At 42.8% G+C, this 14,536-nt stretch overlaps 1 protein-coding gene across 1 annotated transcript in view; it reads right to left on the bottom strand.

Annotated features, from left to right (window-relative positions):
* Positions 1-14,536, bottom strand: part of GXYLT2 (glucoside xylosyltransferase 2) — a 77,951-nt gene that overhangs the window by 44,336 nt on the left and 19,079 nt on the right. Inside the window, exons 2-3 of the mRNA XM_052638859.1 lie at positions 10,793-10,985; positions 4,794-4,925 (exon numbers count right to left, since the gene is read on the bottom strand). Of these exons, the coding sequence (XP_052494819.1) occupies positions 4,794-4,925; positions 10,793-10,985 (325 nt within the window). The remainder of the gene's footprint in view (positions 1-4,793; positions 4,926-10,792; positions 10,986-14,536) is intronic.

Raw genomic sequence — 14,536 nt, 5'->3', positions numbered from 1 at the left:
AAAAAATTCTCAGGACATATTTATGTTTTGTGAATTCACATCACCTTTTCTTTCTTTAATAGGAATTAGTGAGAGTTTATGGGCTTCCCTGGTAGCTCAGCTGGTAAAGAATCTGCCTGCAATGTGGGAGACCCAGTTCCATTCCTGGGTTGGGAAGATCCCCTGGAGAAAGAAATGGCAACCCAGTCCAGTATTCTTGCCTGGAGAATTCCATGAACAGAGGAGCCTGGATAACTAACAGGGACTGAAACTTGAGTCTCAGGTCTCCTGCATTGGCAGGCAGGTTCTTACTATTAGTGCTACCTGGGAAGCCCAGGATCTGCAGAGGAGAACATTATTGAGGAGATAGGTCTTTATAATCAAACAGGCACATTGTGTAACAAAATGTGGAGATTCAGTATAAAATCTCACTAATTCCTATTAAATAGAAAAGGTGATGTGAATTCACAAAACAGTTGTTCTTACAAAAGTAAAGGCTTTTTTGGCTTTTACTATGCAAAAAGGGAAAAGTCCTCCAGGATCAATTTGAAAGGACAGATTTGACTTATCTGTGGTTGGCATATTGTTTTAAATACTTTTGAGCTTCATGCCTAAGGAGCTTCATCAAGTCACCTGTTAGCCTGCACTAATAAGGGTCCTTAGGTCCACTGTTCACAGAAACAGAAAAGTTAACGAACATTGATTGATTTAGGACTTCATAAATCTTGAATTGATGGGATCTGAATTCCACTAATTGTACTTGAGAATCTAATAGGTTTGACTTGCAAAGGTTCATGCTCTGATTAGTAAAATCTTACCTGAGAAAAGGGCTTCCCTGATGGCTCAGTTGGTAAAGAATCCGCTTGTAATGCCAGACACCCTGGTTCGATTCCTGGATTGGAAAGATCCACTGGAGAAGGGATAGGCTACCCACTCCAGTACTCTTGGGCTTCCCTTGTGGCTCAGCTGGTAAAGAATCCTTCTACAATGTGGGAGAACTGGGTTTGATCCCTGGGTTGGGAAGATCCCCTGGAGAAGGGAAAAACTACCGACTCCAGTATTCTGGCCTGGAGAATTCCATGGACTGTAGAGTCCATGGGGTTGCAAAGAGTCGGACACGACTGAGCTACTTTCACTTTCACTTACCTGAGAAAAGGTTTCATATACAGACAACACTGCCTCAGAAAAGAGGTAAGACTGATTCTCAGTCACTGGACTGACCAGGGCCAGAATGTTTGCATTTTAGAATCTCCATCTCCTCTGCACTGACTGAGCAGCACCCCTGATTTGGTTTTATAGAGACAAATTTCAAGGAAAACATCACCTAGACTTTATTTCAAATTACCATGAAGATCAATATATCTCACTGATGTCCAGAAAAGCCATGTTTATAATCTTCTGTTATGATATACAACTCAGGGAAAGTAAATGTCCTGTCAACCACAATCTCTCTTTATTATTTTTAAGAAGGGCTAGTTTCCATTATCAAAAGCAGATAAGGAATTCCAGCACTCATTTGTCATTCAAAATGGAATAGACTTGTTTTGCGGGGAATGAATGAAAACCATCATGTGGTAGGTTTGTTTTTTTAATAGTGGCAGTAAAGTCACAATTCAAGGTCAGGGAAAATTCAAATGTCTTCTCTTGGGTTGTTACTATTTTCCTGGTAGGTTGGGGAGACAATTTTCCAATAATAACTTGGGATTTCTAATATTTTCCCATTAAAACAGTTAAGCAGAAGCTTGAGATTTTTTTTTCTTGTCTTCTCAAGTAGTTTTCATAACACCAACCCAGAGTTTTTAGCTCTGATTTAGGGTAGTTGCTTCTTGAAAGTGAAGTGAAAGTGTTAGCCGCTCAGCTGTCTCCAACTTTTTGAGACCCCTGGACTGTAACTCTCCAGGCTCCCCTGTCCATGGGATTCTCCAGGCAAGAATACGAGAATGGAAAGAAAAAAAAAAAAAAAAAAAAGAATACTAGAATGGGTTGCCATTCCCTTCTCCAAGGGATCTTGCACACCCAGGGATCGCATCTGGGTCTCCTACACTGTGGGTGGATTCTTTACCTTCTGAGCCACTTCTTACTTTGTTTCATGCAGTGAATCCCATGTCACAACCTGTACTAAAGGCTGTATCATGTGAAAAACAGGTCATTTAGTAGTCAGTGAACTTGTGCAGCAAATCGCCACTAATAGTACATCCAGGTTGTATTTCTTTTTCACGAGTTCTGAGTAGGAAATGCTAAAAATGCCATTTGCCATTTGGGGTTTCAGACCAACAGATGGTAAGGCCTCCTTGTGTGGATGTTTCCCAGGTACCTCAAAATCAAAATATGACCCTGATTAAACTCATCTTCTCCCTTTACAAGTAATGATATTTCTTTATAGCCTTTTCCATCTCTTAAGTTTTGTTTTTACATTTTTTGGGGTTTTTTGGCCCCACCGTGTAGCATATGGACTCTTAGGTTCCCAACCAGGGATTGAACCCATCCCTCTCTGGTGGAAGCACGGAGTCTTAACCACTGGATCGCCAGGCAAGCCCCCTTTTCCATCTCTAAATAGCACTACTATTATACACTCCCAGGTGACGAAATGGTGAAGAGTCTGCCTGCCAATGCAGGAGACACAAGAGATGTGTCCTGATCCCTGGGTCAGGAAGATCCTCCGAAGTAGGAAATGGTAACCCACTCCAGTATTCTTGCCTGGAAAATTCCATGGACAGAGAAGCGGCAGGCTTCAATCCATGGAGTCACAGAGAGTTGGACACAACTGAGCTCACACATACACATACATTGTATAGGTTGAACTAAAAGAAACAGCCTTTTTTTGTAGCTCATAAATAGCTGAATACTGGCAATTTCAAACAGATCAACTTTAAAAGCTGTTCAGATCAGAAACCTTGGTGAAATCTTGATCACCTCCACTTCAACTCTCACAGCCAGCTACTCATAGGGATGGAGGCATGGTCTGCATCCATCTCAAAGGCAACCAACTGCCATAGCTGAAGTCAGTATTAATTGGTCTCAGCAATTCCACTATCCATACTGTAAATCCTTTTTTCCCCCATAAATATGTATTTATTTATTTGGCTGTGCCAGATCTTAGTTGTGGCATGTGGAATCTAGTTCCCTGACCAGGGATTGAACCCAGTCCCCTGCATTGGAGCATGGAGTCTTAGCCACTGAACCACCAGGGAAATCCCTGAATCCTCTTCAATACCCAAGTCAGATGACTTCACTTCCAAGCTAAGAATTGTTCAGTGGCATCTCACTGTCCTAAACACAAAGGTCAGACATTCCAACATGGCTTATAGAGTCTGCAGGCTCCAGACCCTGTCAACCCCTTCTATTCCACCACACTCTGTTTTCAGTTACTGGGATCTTCTATCTTCTCAAACATGTGCCTTCCTACTTTTGTAGTAGGGCCTGTACACCTACTATTCCATTTACCTGGAACCTTTTTCTCTCATTACTTCTCAGACTCTAGTCACCCAGTGACCACCTCCTGCTACTTCTTCTTTCACATTTCAGCATAAAAGCCATTTCTCAACAGAACCATCTAGATACCCCCCAGATCAGAGTGTAACCCTATGTTACATACATCCATGAGATTGTTCTCCATCTCAGCATGGATCACATTTCTAAGTTCTTGTTCATTTCCATGCTAGACTCAAACTCCAAGGAGGCAAGATCAATAAATAACTATTAAGGATTTGCTGGATAGCACAGGGAACTCTACTGAATACTCCATAATGACCTGTATGGGAAAAGAATCTAAAAAAGACTGGATATATGCTAGTTATAACCGACTCACTTTGCCGTACAGCAGAAAGTAACACAACATTGTAAATCAACTATACTTCAATAAAAATTAAAAAAAATTTAAAAAGACCATGGTGTCTTGTTCACTGTCATATCACCATCACTAAGCCGGAGCTTAGCACCTAATGGGCACTCAATAAATGTTTACTGAAAGCATGACCTTGACAAATGTCAAGGCTGCAATTCACAAGTCAAAGCTGCCATTTTGTTGAGTGATATTGTCAGTTTTAGTATATCTTTGGTGCTTTTCTATTTAGGATTTTTTTTATAAAGGAAACAAAGACTTTCAACTTGAACCCTCCAAATGAAAAAGTGAACTGGAACGCTGGACCTTCTGAATTACTCCCTAGCAAAGGTACAGCTGGGCTTCCCTGGTGGCTCAGTGGTAAAGAATGTGCCTGCCAATGTCAGAGACGTGGGTTCAATCCCTGAGTCAGGAAGATCCCCTGGAGAAGGAAATGGCAACCCACTCCAGTATTCTTGCCTGGAAAATCCCATGAACAGAGGAGCCTGGCAGCTACAGTCCATGGGGTCACAAGAGTCAGACACGACTTAGTGACTAAAATGACAACAGCAACATGGTGACATCCAGTAGTAGTTCTTATTATAAGAGAAATAACGATAATCTAAAATAACATTTATTGAGCAGCAACTATGTGCCAAGCTTATGGAGGAAAGTGAGGCTTAGAGAAGTTTAGAGATTTAGTGAGGTCCACAGAGCTAGTAAATGTGGATCCATAGTCACAAAGATTCATAATCAAGAATGCTCTGGATACTCTCAGTCCCTCAATCTTTGAGAAAGACAATTTCTCAACCACAGGGAACTTCTCTGTACACCCTGATCATTAGGAGCATCAACTACAAAATCTAAGAGGAACATATTTTCCACTGTAACCACCGTAATTAAAATCTTTCTAAACAAAGGCTAGTTAATTCCATGATGTTTCCAAATGCAATTCTCTCCCAAGCAGCATCTTATTAAAAGCAGGTGTTCCTACCGGAAGAAAGAGTCTCTGGGCAGCGCAGGGTTTGAATAATTTCTTCCATTCTTGAGGGTTTCCAGCCGAAAATGTGATGGGGTAGATTCTGTGCTCAAACTTCTTTGTATATGAGTCAGGCCACTGTCGAAGCTGAAAAAGATAGCAGGGAAGGGGAGGGTGATTAGACCCCAGAAATATGGAAAACACCTAAAACTTCTGAGTGGCAGTGTAGAAATTATTCAGGTAGCACGCACAGAAGTTTAACTTTATCACCACAACTCGTGCTCACTGAATAGACCACTGTTAAGATTTAAAAAAATAGCATCCAGAGTTGGCAAGGATGATGGGAAACTCGCACCTAAATGCTGGAAGGGTAAATTATAAAAAAACTTCCAAGAGGGTAATTTAGAAAGTGGTAATAACAAACCCCAAGACAGAGGTCCAGGGACTTGCACCAAAACATAGTTTTTAGTAAAAAATAAAAAACAAAACAAAAAAATCCCCTTGGGAACAAATTAAAAACTCAATAATAAGGAACTGGGAAAATGCATTATGATGGAACTACACAGTGGACTATTGTAAAGGGTGAGAACAGGGGGCACAAGTGGTAAAGAACTCGCCTGCCAATGCAGGAGACGCAAGAGATGTGGGTTTGATACCTGGATTGGGAAGATTCCCTGGAGGAGGACATGGCAACCAACTGCAGTATTCTTGCCTGGAGAATCCCATGGACAGAGGAGCCTGGCAGGCTACATACAGTCCATGGGGTCGCAAAGAGTTGGACACAACTGAAATGACTTAGCACGCATGCATATGTGCCATTATGAAAAAACAGTTACAATATATAGTTAGGTTTTAGAAAAAGAAAGTCCAAAAAGAAATGTATAATATGGGTCTATCACACAGGGGAAAATACATGTGTGTATTTTACATGTAGGGGACAATCTGAACAGACATGCACCGTACTGTTAAAAGTGGGTACCTATGGAAGTGGGGGTGTCATTTTCTATGTTTATATTTCTGTATTCTTCAAAACTTTTATAGGGAGTGTATATTACTTTCTCTGCTTATATTAGTCTTATAATAAAATTATTTTAATCAGTAGACTTTATTTTTCAGAGCAGCTTTATGTTAACAGAAAAATTGACCAGGAAGTACACAGAGTTCCCATATATCCTCTCTCCTTCCCTTTCTTATCCCACAGTTTCCTCATCATTAACATCTTGCATGAATGCGGCACATTTGTTACAAGTGATGACCCAGTATCAATACATCACCAAGTAAAGCCCATAGTCTACATGAGGAGTCATTCTCTCTATCACCCGATTTTATGGGTTTTGACAACGGCATGATGTTCTACATCTACCATTACAGAACGTCAATGTCTCATGCACCCCACCAGAACGGGCTCGTGGCTGTCCCCACTTCTGTGTCCTACTATTTTCTGGTTCTGAGTCGGGGGCAAAGTTAAATTGTATATTTGATTGTGAACTGCCTGAAGAGGTTAAGAAACCAACCAGCTGACATTTTCAGCCTTTATATTAGGAGATGACAAAAATGAAGCTTTCAAATATTAAATATCAACAATGTAGGTGGTAAACACCAATGTCTACAGCTTAAAAAAACTCTAGTTCTTAAACAGTTTAAAAAAAAAAATCTACTTCAATAAAACAGCACTTGCCCACAATGTAGTTTCCAGAGGAATCATGATGGCAATTAGCATTTTGTTTTGTTCTGACGCTGAGGTATGTGTCCCTGAGCCTCCCAGAAAGTTATCACAAGACACTCTGGATATTCCCACAATGCCTCAGTGTTGAAACTAACTGACAACCCTGAGAAGGAGGCGATAACCTGCCCCTACACACGAGCATCTCACATGGCTGAGCAGAAGCCAACTGCTGCTGATCTACAGTTTTAGGGCTAATACAGTACCCACCAGACAGAAACATTCCAAGGAATCTGTAGAATCTGATATGGCCTCACACTTAGACTCCACAACAAGCAGAGCAAGAATCATCTGTCCCTTCTGTGTATCTATGAGAGATTTTTGCTTGATACAAATGAAGAAATTGAAACTGAGAAACATTCTGTGACTTATGAAAGAGCCAATGGTTTACATCTAAACTGGCACCATAACCTCAGCATTAAAAAAAAAAAAAAAAACGGGGCCATATGCCCTGCTGTGATTTTTAACACCCTATTATAATTTCCTTCGCAATTGGGCTTCACTGGTCTAACAAAGACCTGAGGAAAAAAGCCGTCAAAGGGATAAAGTCATCTGAGCAACGCAAAACATAACCCAACTGCACAAGTAGCTACAAAATTTTCCCATACAATAGCTCCTAATTTATAACATCCCAAGTACTATGGCTCATAACAAATTACTCCAAAACTTAGTAGTACAAAACAACCATTTACTATTCTCATAGATTCCAAGGATCAAAAAAATCAGACATGGCACAGACGGGACGGCTTGACTTTGCTTCACAGTGTCTGAGGCCTCAACTACAAGTCTTGGAGGCTGGGGGCTGCAATCATCTAACGGCTTGTTCTCACATGTCTGGTGGTGGAGGTTAGTTACTGGCTGGGGACCTGACTTCTCTCTGTGTGGGCTTCTTCCTGTGGGTGAATCTGGACTTTCTCACTGCATGGTGGCGAGGTTCCAGGGCCAGGCATCCCAAGAGATAGCCAGGCAGAAGCTGTATCATTTTTCGCCACATAGCAGGACATCTGGCATACTCTATGTTATGTACACGTACATATGCGCTCGTGCCCAGTCGCTCAGTCGTTTCTGATTTTTGTTCCCCAGGTAGCACAGCGGTAAACAATCTGCCTGCCAGTGCACGAGATGCAAGAGACGCGGGTCCAATCCCTGGGTTGGGAAGATCCCTGGAAAAGGAAATGACAACCCACTCCAGTATTCTTGCCTGCAAAATTCCATGGACAGAGGAGCCTGGTGGGCTACTAAGCATCCATGCACACACATATTATGTGTGTAGATGTATCTGTATTAGCTCTTGCCTTGTAACAAATGACCCTAAAACTTACTAGCTTAAAACCACAAACATGCATTATCTCACATCATTTCTTAGGGTCAGGAATCTGTGAACTGGGGTGTTCTGGATGAGGAGTGAGGGTGAGTCATCTGAAGGCTGGATGGGGTGAGAAGTCCTGTCTCCAAGTTCATGTGCATGAATGTCAGCAAGAAGTCTTCAAGCCTTAACACATGGTCTTCTGCAAGGGCTGCTCTGACATGAGAGCTGGCCTCCAAGAGAGAAAGAGTGCAACCAAGATGGAAGGTGCAGTGTCATTTTAGATCTAATCTCAGAAGTGACATAGTGTCACTTCTTCCCTATGCTACTGTTCATACAGGCCAGCCCTGGGACAGTGCAGGATGAGAGTACATACAGATGTGAATAGTAGGAGGCAGGATCAAGGGGGCCCTTCAGAAAACACAACCTGTTACGCATTTGTAATTATATATATACATCTTCCTTCTCTTTTTAAGATTTAAGTCTGCATTCTGTTCTGTTCCATTCTCATGCCCCAACTTCTAGCATGTAGTAGGTACTCAATAAATACTTGTTCAATGGATACTGTACGTGACCCGACTAGTGTTGGCCCATAGCCACTTTTGCTCCATTCCTGCACAGAGCATACTTCTCAGCCCCTTTGGAGTTGGGTGGGTCTTGTGACCGGCTGCTGCTGGACAGTTAAATAGGAACAGAAATGTCAGTGTCAAGAGGAGGGAGTGAAAGGCATCGTGGGGATCTGATAGTCCCTGTCTTTCCTTTAGTGGCATCTCAAGAACTGCAGAGGCCAAATGTTCCAGCAGGTGCCAGCTACATGCAAGAACAGTCTCTGTTAACTCTGGTCCCAGGCTGACAGGGCCATGTGGAGAGGCCCTCTGAGACATTCAGCAGGCATGTGGAAAGTCTCTGAGCTTTCCGGAAGTTGTTAGTGCAGCCTGACCTAGCCTATCTTGGGTACAGATAAGCATCTCTTTTTATCACTCCCACTGGTCCCAAGTTGCAGAGGGGGAAGTTCAGTTCAGTCAGTCAGTCTTGTCCGACTCTTTGCGACCCCACGAATCGCAGCACGCCAGGCCTCCCTGTCCATCACCAACTCCCAGAGTTCACTCAAACTCACATCCATCGAGTCGGTGATGCCAACCAGCCATCTCATCCTCTGTCGTCCCCTTCTGCTCCTGCCCCTAATCCCTCCCAGCATCAGAGTCTTTTCCAATGAGTCAACTCTTTGCATGAGGTGGCCAAGGTATTGGAGTTTCAGCTTTAGCGTCATTCCTTCCAAAGAACACCCAGGACTGATCTCCTTTAGAATGGACTGCTGCTGCTAAGTCACTTCAGTCGTGTCCGACTCTGTGCGACCCCAGAGACAGCAGCCACCAGGCTCCCCCATCCCTGGGATTCTCCAGGCAAGAACACTGGAGTGGGTTGCCATTTCCTTCTCCAATGTGTGAAAGTGAAGTCGCTCAGTCATGTCTGACTTTTCGCGACCCCATGGACTGCAGCCTACCAGGCTCCTCCGTCCTTGGGATTTTCCAGGCAAGAATACTGGAGTGGGGTACTATTGCCTTCTCTGTTAGAATGGACTAGTGAAGCCCCCCAAAAAAGCCCCCCCAAAAAGCCCCCAAGACTTGCCCAAGATCAGGCAGCAGGTGAATAGTGGAGCTGAGTTTTGAATCTGAGTTTTCTGTCTACTAGTTTGAGAACTAGTCGAGTTAAGTTTATGGATATTTGGGTCAGAAACCTTGAACTGACATCAGATGAGTTAATCACTGAGACTCTCTAAGCCTCAATGATCTCAGTTAGTAAAATACGGATATTTTACTAGTTAGCAAACTACGGATATGGTTATTAACTTTTTCAAAGGATTGCTTTGAGGATTAAATAACAGTAAATCATAAGCCCTTGATAAACGCTATTCTATTTTTGAAATAATGATTACTATTATTATTATTATTAATTATAATTCCCATTATACCACAGCTTCAGAGAAGCTACCTACATGTGTTTCAATGTTTTTGCTTGCCCCTTCCCCTGATGCAGACCTTTCTCAAGGTATTTGCCAATCAATTTCAAGTCCCAAGGCAGTTTCTTCCCTGGCTTCTTTAGGAGAGGATGTCAAAGTGATTTCTTTTTTTCTTTAGAAATCATAATACATTCTCTAGATTTCGGTTATTAGTCTCTAGTTACCCAACATTCTGCTTTGGCCTTTCTCATCAGTGTGGCTACTCAGATGGCAGGATGTAGCCCTGGTGACACAAGTTGGTAGATACAAAACAAAACAGCTGCTCTCTCTGCCAGCACTCAAGAACTCACTGCAAGAGAAGCCTCGCCAGGAAAACAAACTCGGTTTATAGTTGCACATGCAACAAGCCCAGAGAAAATAGCTATTTCCAAAGCACTCCTGTACTGGGAGGGAACTGTTACTTGTTCCTCAATACAGGAAGAGTACACACATATTCATGTATACACATATACATACTCAATCTCTCAGATACATAAATACACATACACACACCTGTATGTGAAAAAAATATGGAGGAATTACTCAAAAGTGTTGACTCTGATAGTTTCTTGTGTGGGGAAGAAGGGTAGCAAGGACTTCTACCTTTTATATTTATAACATCCCGTTTGAATTTATTTTGATGAGCACATATTATTTGTCATTCAAAAAATATATATACACAAATAAAAATAAGCTACGTGACTCCCACTGAGAGCAGTGTCAGTAACACCAGGAGGGGTGGAGCTCTGGGTCAAGTGCTTCAAGTGCATCATCTCATTTGATCCTCATTTAATCCTCCCCGTCTCTCTCTAAGGGGGTGTAATTATCCCTATATTATAGATGACAACTTTAAGGCTCAGAGTCAAGTGTTCGTGGGCACACAGCTGAGTATTCAGTAAAATACAGTAGGAAACAGGATATGCATGTCCCACAGTACACTCTGTCTACACTCAGTAAATACCGTGCCACAATTTCTGCACAATCACCTGCTTATCAAACTCAGGCTTCAGAGATTCCTCAGTGAAGATGTGAAATTGCATCTTCCTGTGGCTAAACAGCACGGCAGATTTGAGCATGACAAGCGTCTCCTCCAGACGATTGCCACAGGCCACCACTGCCAAGTGGATCCAGAGCTCGGGCGGCAGCTCAGCTTGGAAACTCCTGAGTTCTCCAGGCCTCCTAGAAAGAAGAAAAATAGGTGAAAGCCATTATTAAACTCATTCAAGAAAAATAAAAGCTAGTGGAGGGTTAGAACATTTCAAAACATGAACAGGCACAATCTGTTATACTTTATAAAGTGATAAGCATTTTGACAATTCTTCCTGCTTAGGGAAAAATACCCTTTATTCCCATATTTATCCTGGCAATAGCAGGATGAGTCACTGTTTGGACTGCTATAGGTGTCTGAGGCTTTTTTCCGCCAGCATTCAGCTGTCTAGTGCCTGCTGGCTGCCTACTGGCCCATGTTTGGAAATAGTATTGCTAAACTCTGACAGCTGACACAGGGCTGTGGTGCTCCCACTGACATGGGCCATGGAAATTAGATTTGAATGCAATTTGAACAAGACGAGGGTGGACGGTGGCTTTCCCATGTGAAACAAGCAACATGATACTCCTATCATCTGGAGGGTTTTAGGCTGAAGTGGAAGGCATGACCACCGGCCCAAAGGAAAATCATGCAAACCCAGGAGGTAAGCAAAGAAAACAACACATGGGGCCTCCATGACATCTTGGGAGAGTCTCACAGAAACAGGTGTTAATCTTAATCATCTCGCTCAAGACTGCTGAGCTGGTAGGTATGAAATTCAGCTTCCAGCGTGAAATGTTTAGTAATGAGAAGCAGGCAGGAGAGAGGACAGGTTAAGCTGAAAATTACCAAGGTATCAAATACCCAGTCAACAGCTGAGAGGGGAACAGAGTCCAAGAGTCCAGAATCATCTTCCAGCTATTTCCTCGTAATAAAAGATTTGTTCCAGACAAGGAGACACAGCCAAGCCTCAAACACACCACTGAGAAACATTTGCAGGCAAGCTGGAAGAAGTTGGCCTGGAAAAAGGTGCCCTGAGACAAATGAAACTAATTTACTTGCACAAAAGATCTGGAGACCAGGGGAGCTTGGATGTGGAATGCTACCTTCCTTCCAAAAACTTCGAGTTCAATCAGCGTACTGCTCCATTATTCACTGCTCGCTCAAATAAAGGCGGCCGTGCTCCAGATTTCTTTCACCAAGAGGAAAGTTGAAGATGTGGGTGGAACACTTTGGAAGACTTTCCAGTCTGATTACTTAAGAGCATGCTGAGTAGAAGCATGGCCTCCTGGCTTAGTTAGGTCCAGCTGCATAGACTTACTCAGATTCCACTAATTTCAGGGATCAGAGGAGAGGACAGTAGAGACGTATCTTCTGAGACGTCCATGTCCCTTCAGCTCCCTGCTGCTACCTGATGAGGCATCATCTTCCCTCTCCAAGATCACTGTGACTCCCCCTAGATGGTCCACCCGCCTCCAATCCGATCCTTAACCCCATCTATGATTTCTCCTTGTTGGGGTCAGAGTCACGTTCTTCTAAAATGCAAACAGGATTGTGTTATTCCCTTGATAAAAGTCATGTAAAGGCTCCTGACTGCCTTGAAGATCAAGTTCAAACTGCTGACTGTGGCTTCTACTTAGGTCTCTTGTATCCGCCTCCAGCACCTGGAGCCTGGGTGGGCAGCCATTCATAATGACAGTCACACTTAGGCTGCAGCTCTCCATCTCATTTCATCTTCAGATCCTAGCACATGCAGTGTCTCTCAGAAATGCTCTTCTCGGCTCTCTTTTCCTTGCTCACTCCGTCCCATTACTCCATAAATCTATATGAAGTGCCTACTATGTGCCAGACACCTTTCTGGGTACCAGGAAGACAGCAGTGAACAATACAGATCAAAATGCCTGCCCTTGCTGAAGTTACATTCTACAGATGGTAGGCGAAAGACAAAGAAAGAATACCAGTCAAAGCAAATAGTAAGTGAGCAACTCACAAAGAAAGTCCTCCAGCAAGCAGGAAATACAGGGTGGAACCATGAGAGATACAGGAGTGTCTGATGGTTTGGAATATACTATACATTGCGAAGTCAGAGAAGTAAGTCCTCACTGAGAAGCCGAGATCCGATGACAATCTGACGGTGGGGAGGGAAGGAGTCACATGCTTTTGTGGGTGAGGAGGATTCCAGGCAAAGGGGACAGTCAGACCAAAGGCGCTAAATGAGAAACATGCCTGGTGAATCCAAGAATCCTTGCCTTCAGGACTCAGATGTCTTCTCTCCTTCAGCTTCACAGATGGACTTTCATACCTGCTATTAAAGCCAACTCCCAACTAATTTATATAAAGGGATGGGAAGGATGTGTCACAGACAATGCCAAAATCACAGTCAATTAAGAAAAAGTCAGTCAAAATACCAGCCAAAATATGCTACAAAAACATTTAATGCATACTCATTTGCTTAAAATTATGCTCAACATTTAAAAACACAAGTATCCACAGGTACTTAAAATAATAAATGTAACAGCTTAGCTGTCTTAAATATGAGCCATTACCCCACCTCCAAAGAGAACAATTCCACCTAGTTTAGCTTTACACTTTGGACTTCTACGTGAATAAAATATCTTAACCTCAGTAATCAGGAAAATACTAATTCAAACAATAAGGAGACTCTATGTTGTTTCGGACTGGTGAAACTTAAAAAATAAAAGTTGGACCATATATGTTTCAGAGTGGATATGGAGGTTGGGGACAGCTCAGATGCTGCTGGGGCAATTTAAGTTGACCTAAACACCTTGGAAGGAGAAGGCAATGGCATCCCACTCCAGTACTCTTGCCTGGAAAATCCCATGGACGGAGGGGCCTGGTAGGCTGCAGTCCATGGGGTCGCGAAGAGTCGGACACGACTGAGCAACTTCCCTTTCACTTTTCACTTTCATGCACTGGAGAAGGAAATGGCAACCCACTCCAGCATTCTTGCCTGGAGAATCCCAGGGATGGGGGAGTCTGGTGGGCTGCCATTGCTGGGGTCGCAGAGTTGGACACGACTGAAGCAACTTGGCAGCAGCAGCAGCAGCAAACACCTTGGAACGCCTTTTGGTCACATCCGTCAGGAGTGAAGATATATATACACCCTCACTCTTCTGGTTCTACACCTGCATATGAGCCCTGAAGAAACTCTTGCACATTTGCATAGGACCCATGGAAGAATGCTCACAGCAGTCCTATTTATAATATTGAAAAGTTGGAAATAACTTTCCTGTCCATGCACAGGAGAATCATGAATATATTTGACAAATGTAAGCAGAATACTGCAGAGCAGTGAAAATAAACAATTCAGAAGGTCATGTACAAACATAAGGACAAACAGGAAAAAGAGCAATTAGGTAGCAGGAGAGCGGTAGATTGAGACAGTTTGGATGAAGCTGAAAAACCAGCAAACACTGCGTGTTGTTCACAGACATATGGAGTAAAAGTCATCATGTTATGAGGATGAGAGACATCAAAGACGAGGCAGTGGTTACTTCCGGGCACTTAAGTTTTTATTTCTTAAGATGAGAGCAGGGTACACAGAAATGCACGATGTAATTGTCTGTATTATTCATGTGCCCAAACTATGAGACAAATACTTTATTTTCTTTTTGATTAAAAAAAGCTTGCACATCCCTGCAGCACAGCAGGCCACTTTTCTTTGCAGGCTTCAGTGATTTGG

The sequence above is a fragment of the Budorcas taxicolor genome, chromosome 1, assembly GCF_023091745.1.
Source record: "Budorcas taxicolor isolate Tak-1 chromosome 1, Takin1.1, whole genome shotgun sequence".
NCBI lineage: Eukaryota > Metazoa > Chordata > Mammalia > Artiodactyla > Bovidae > Budorcas > Budorcas taxicolor.
The sequence above is the reverse complement of the archived record's forward strand: the minus strand, read 5'-3'. Positions and strand labels throughout refer to the sequence as shown.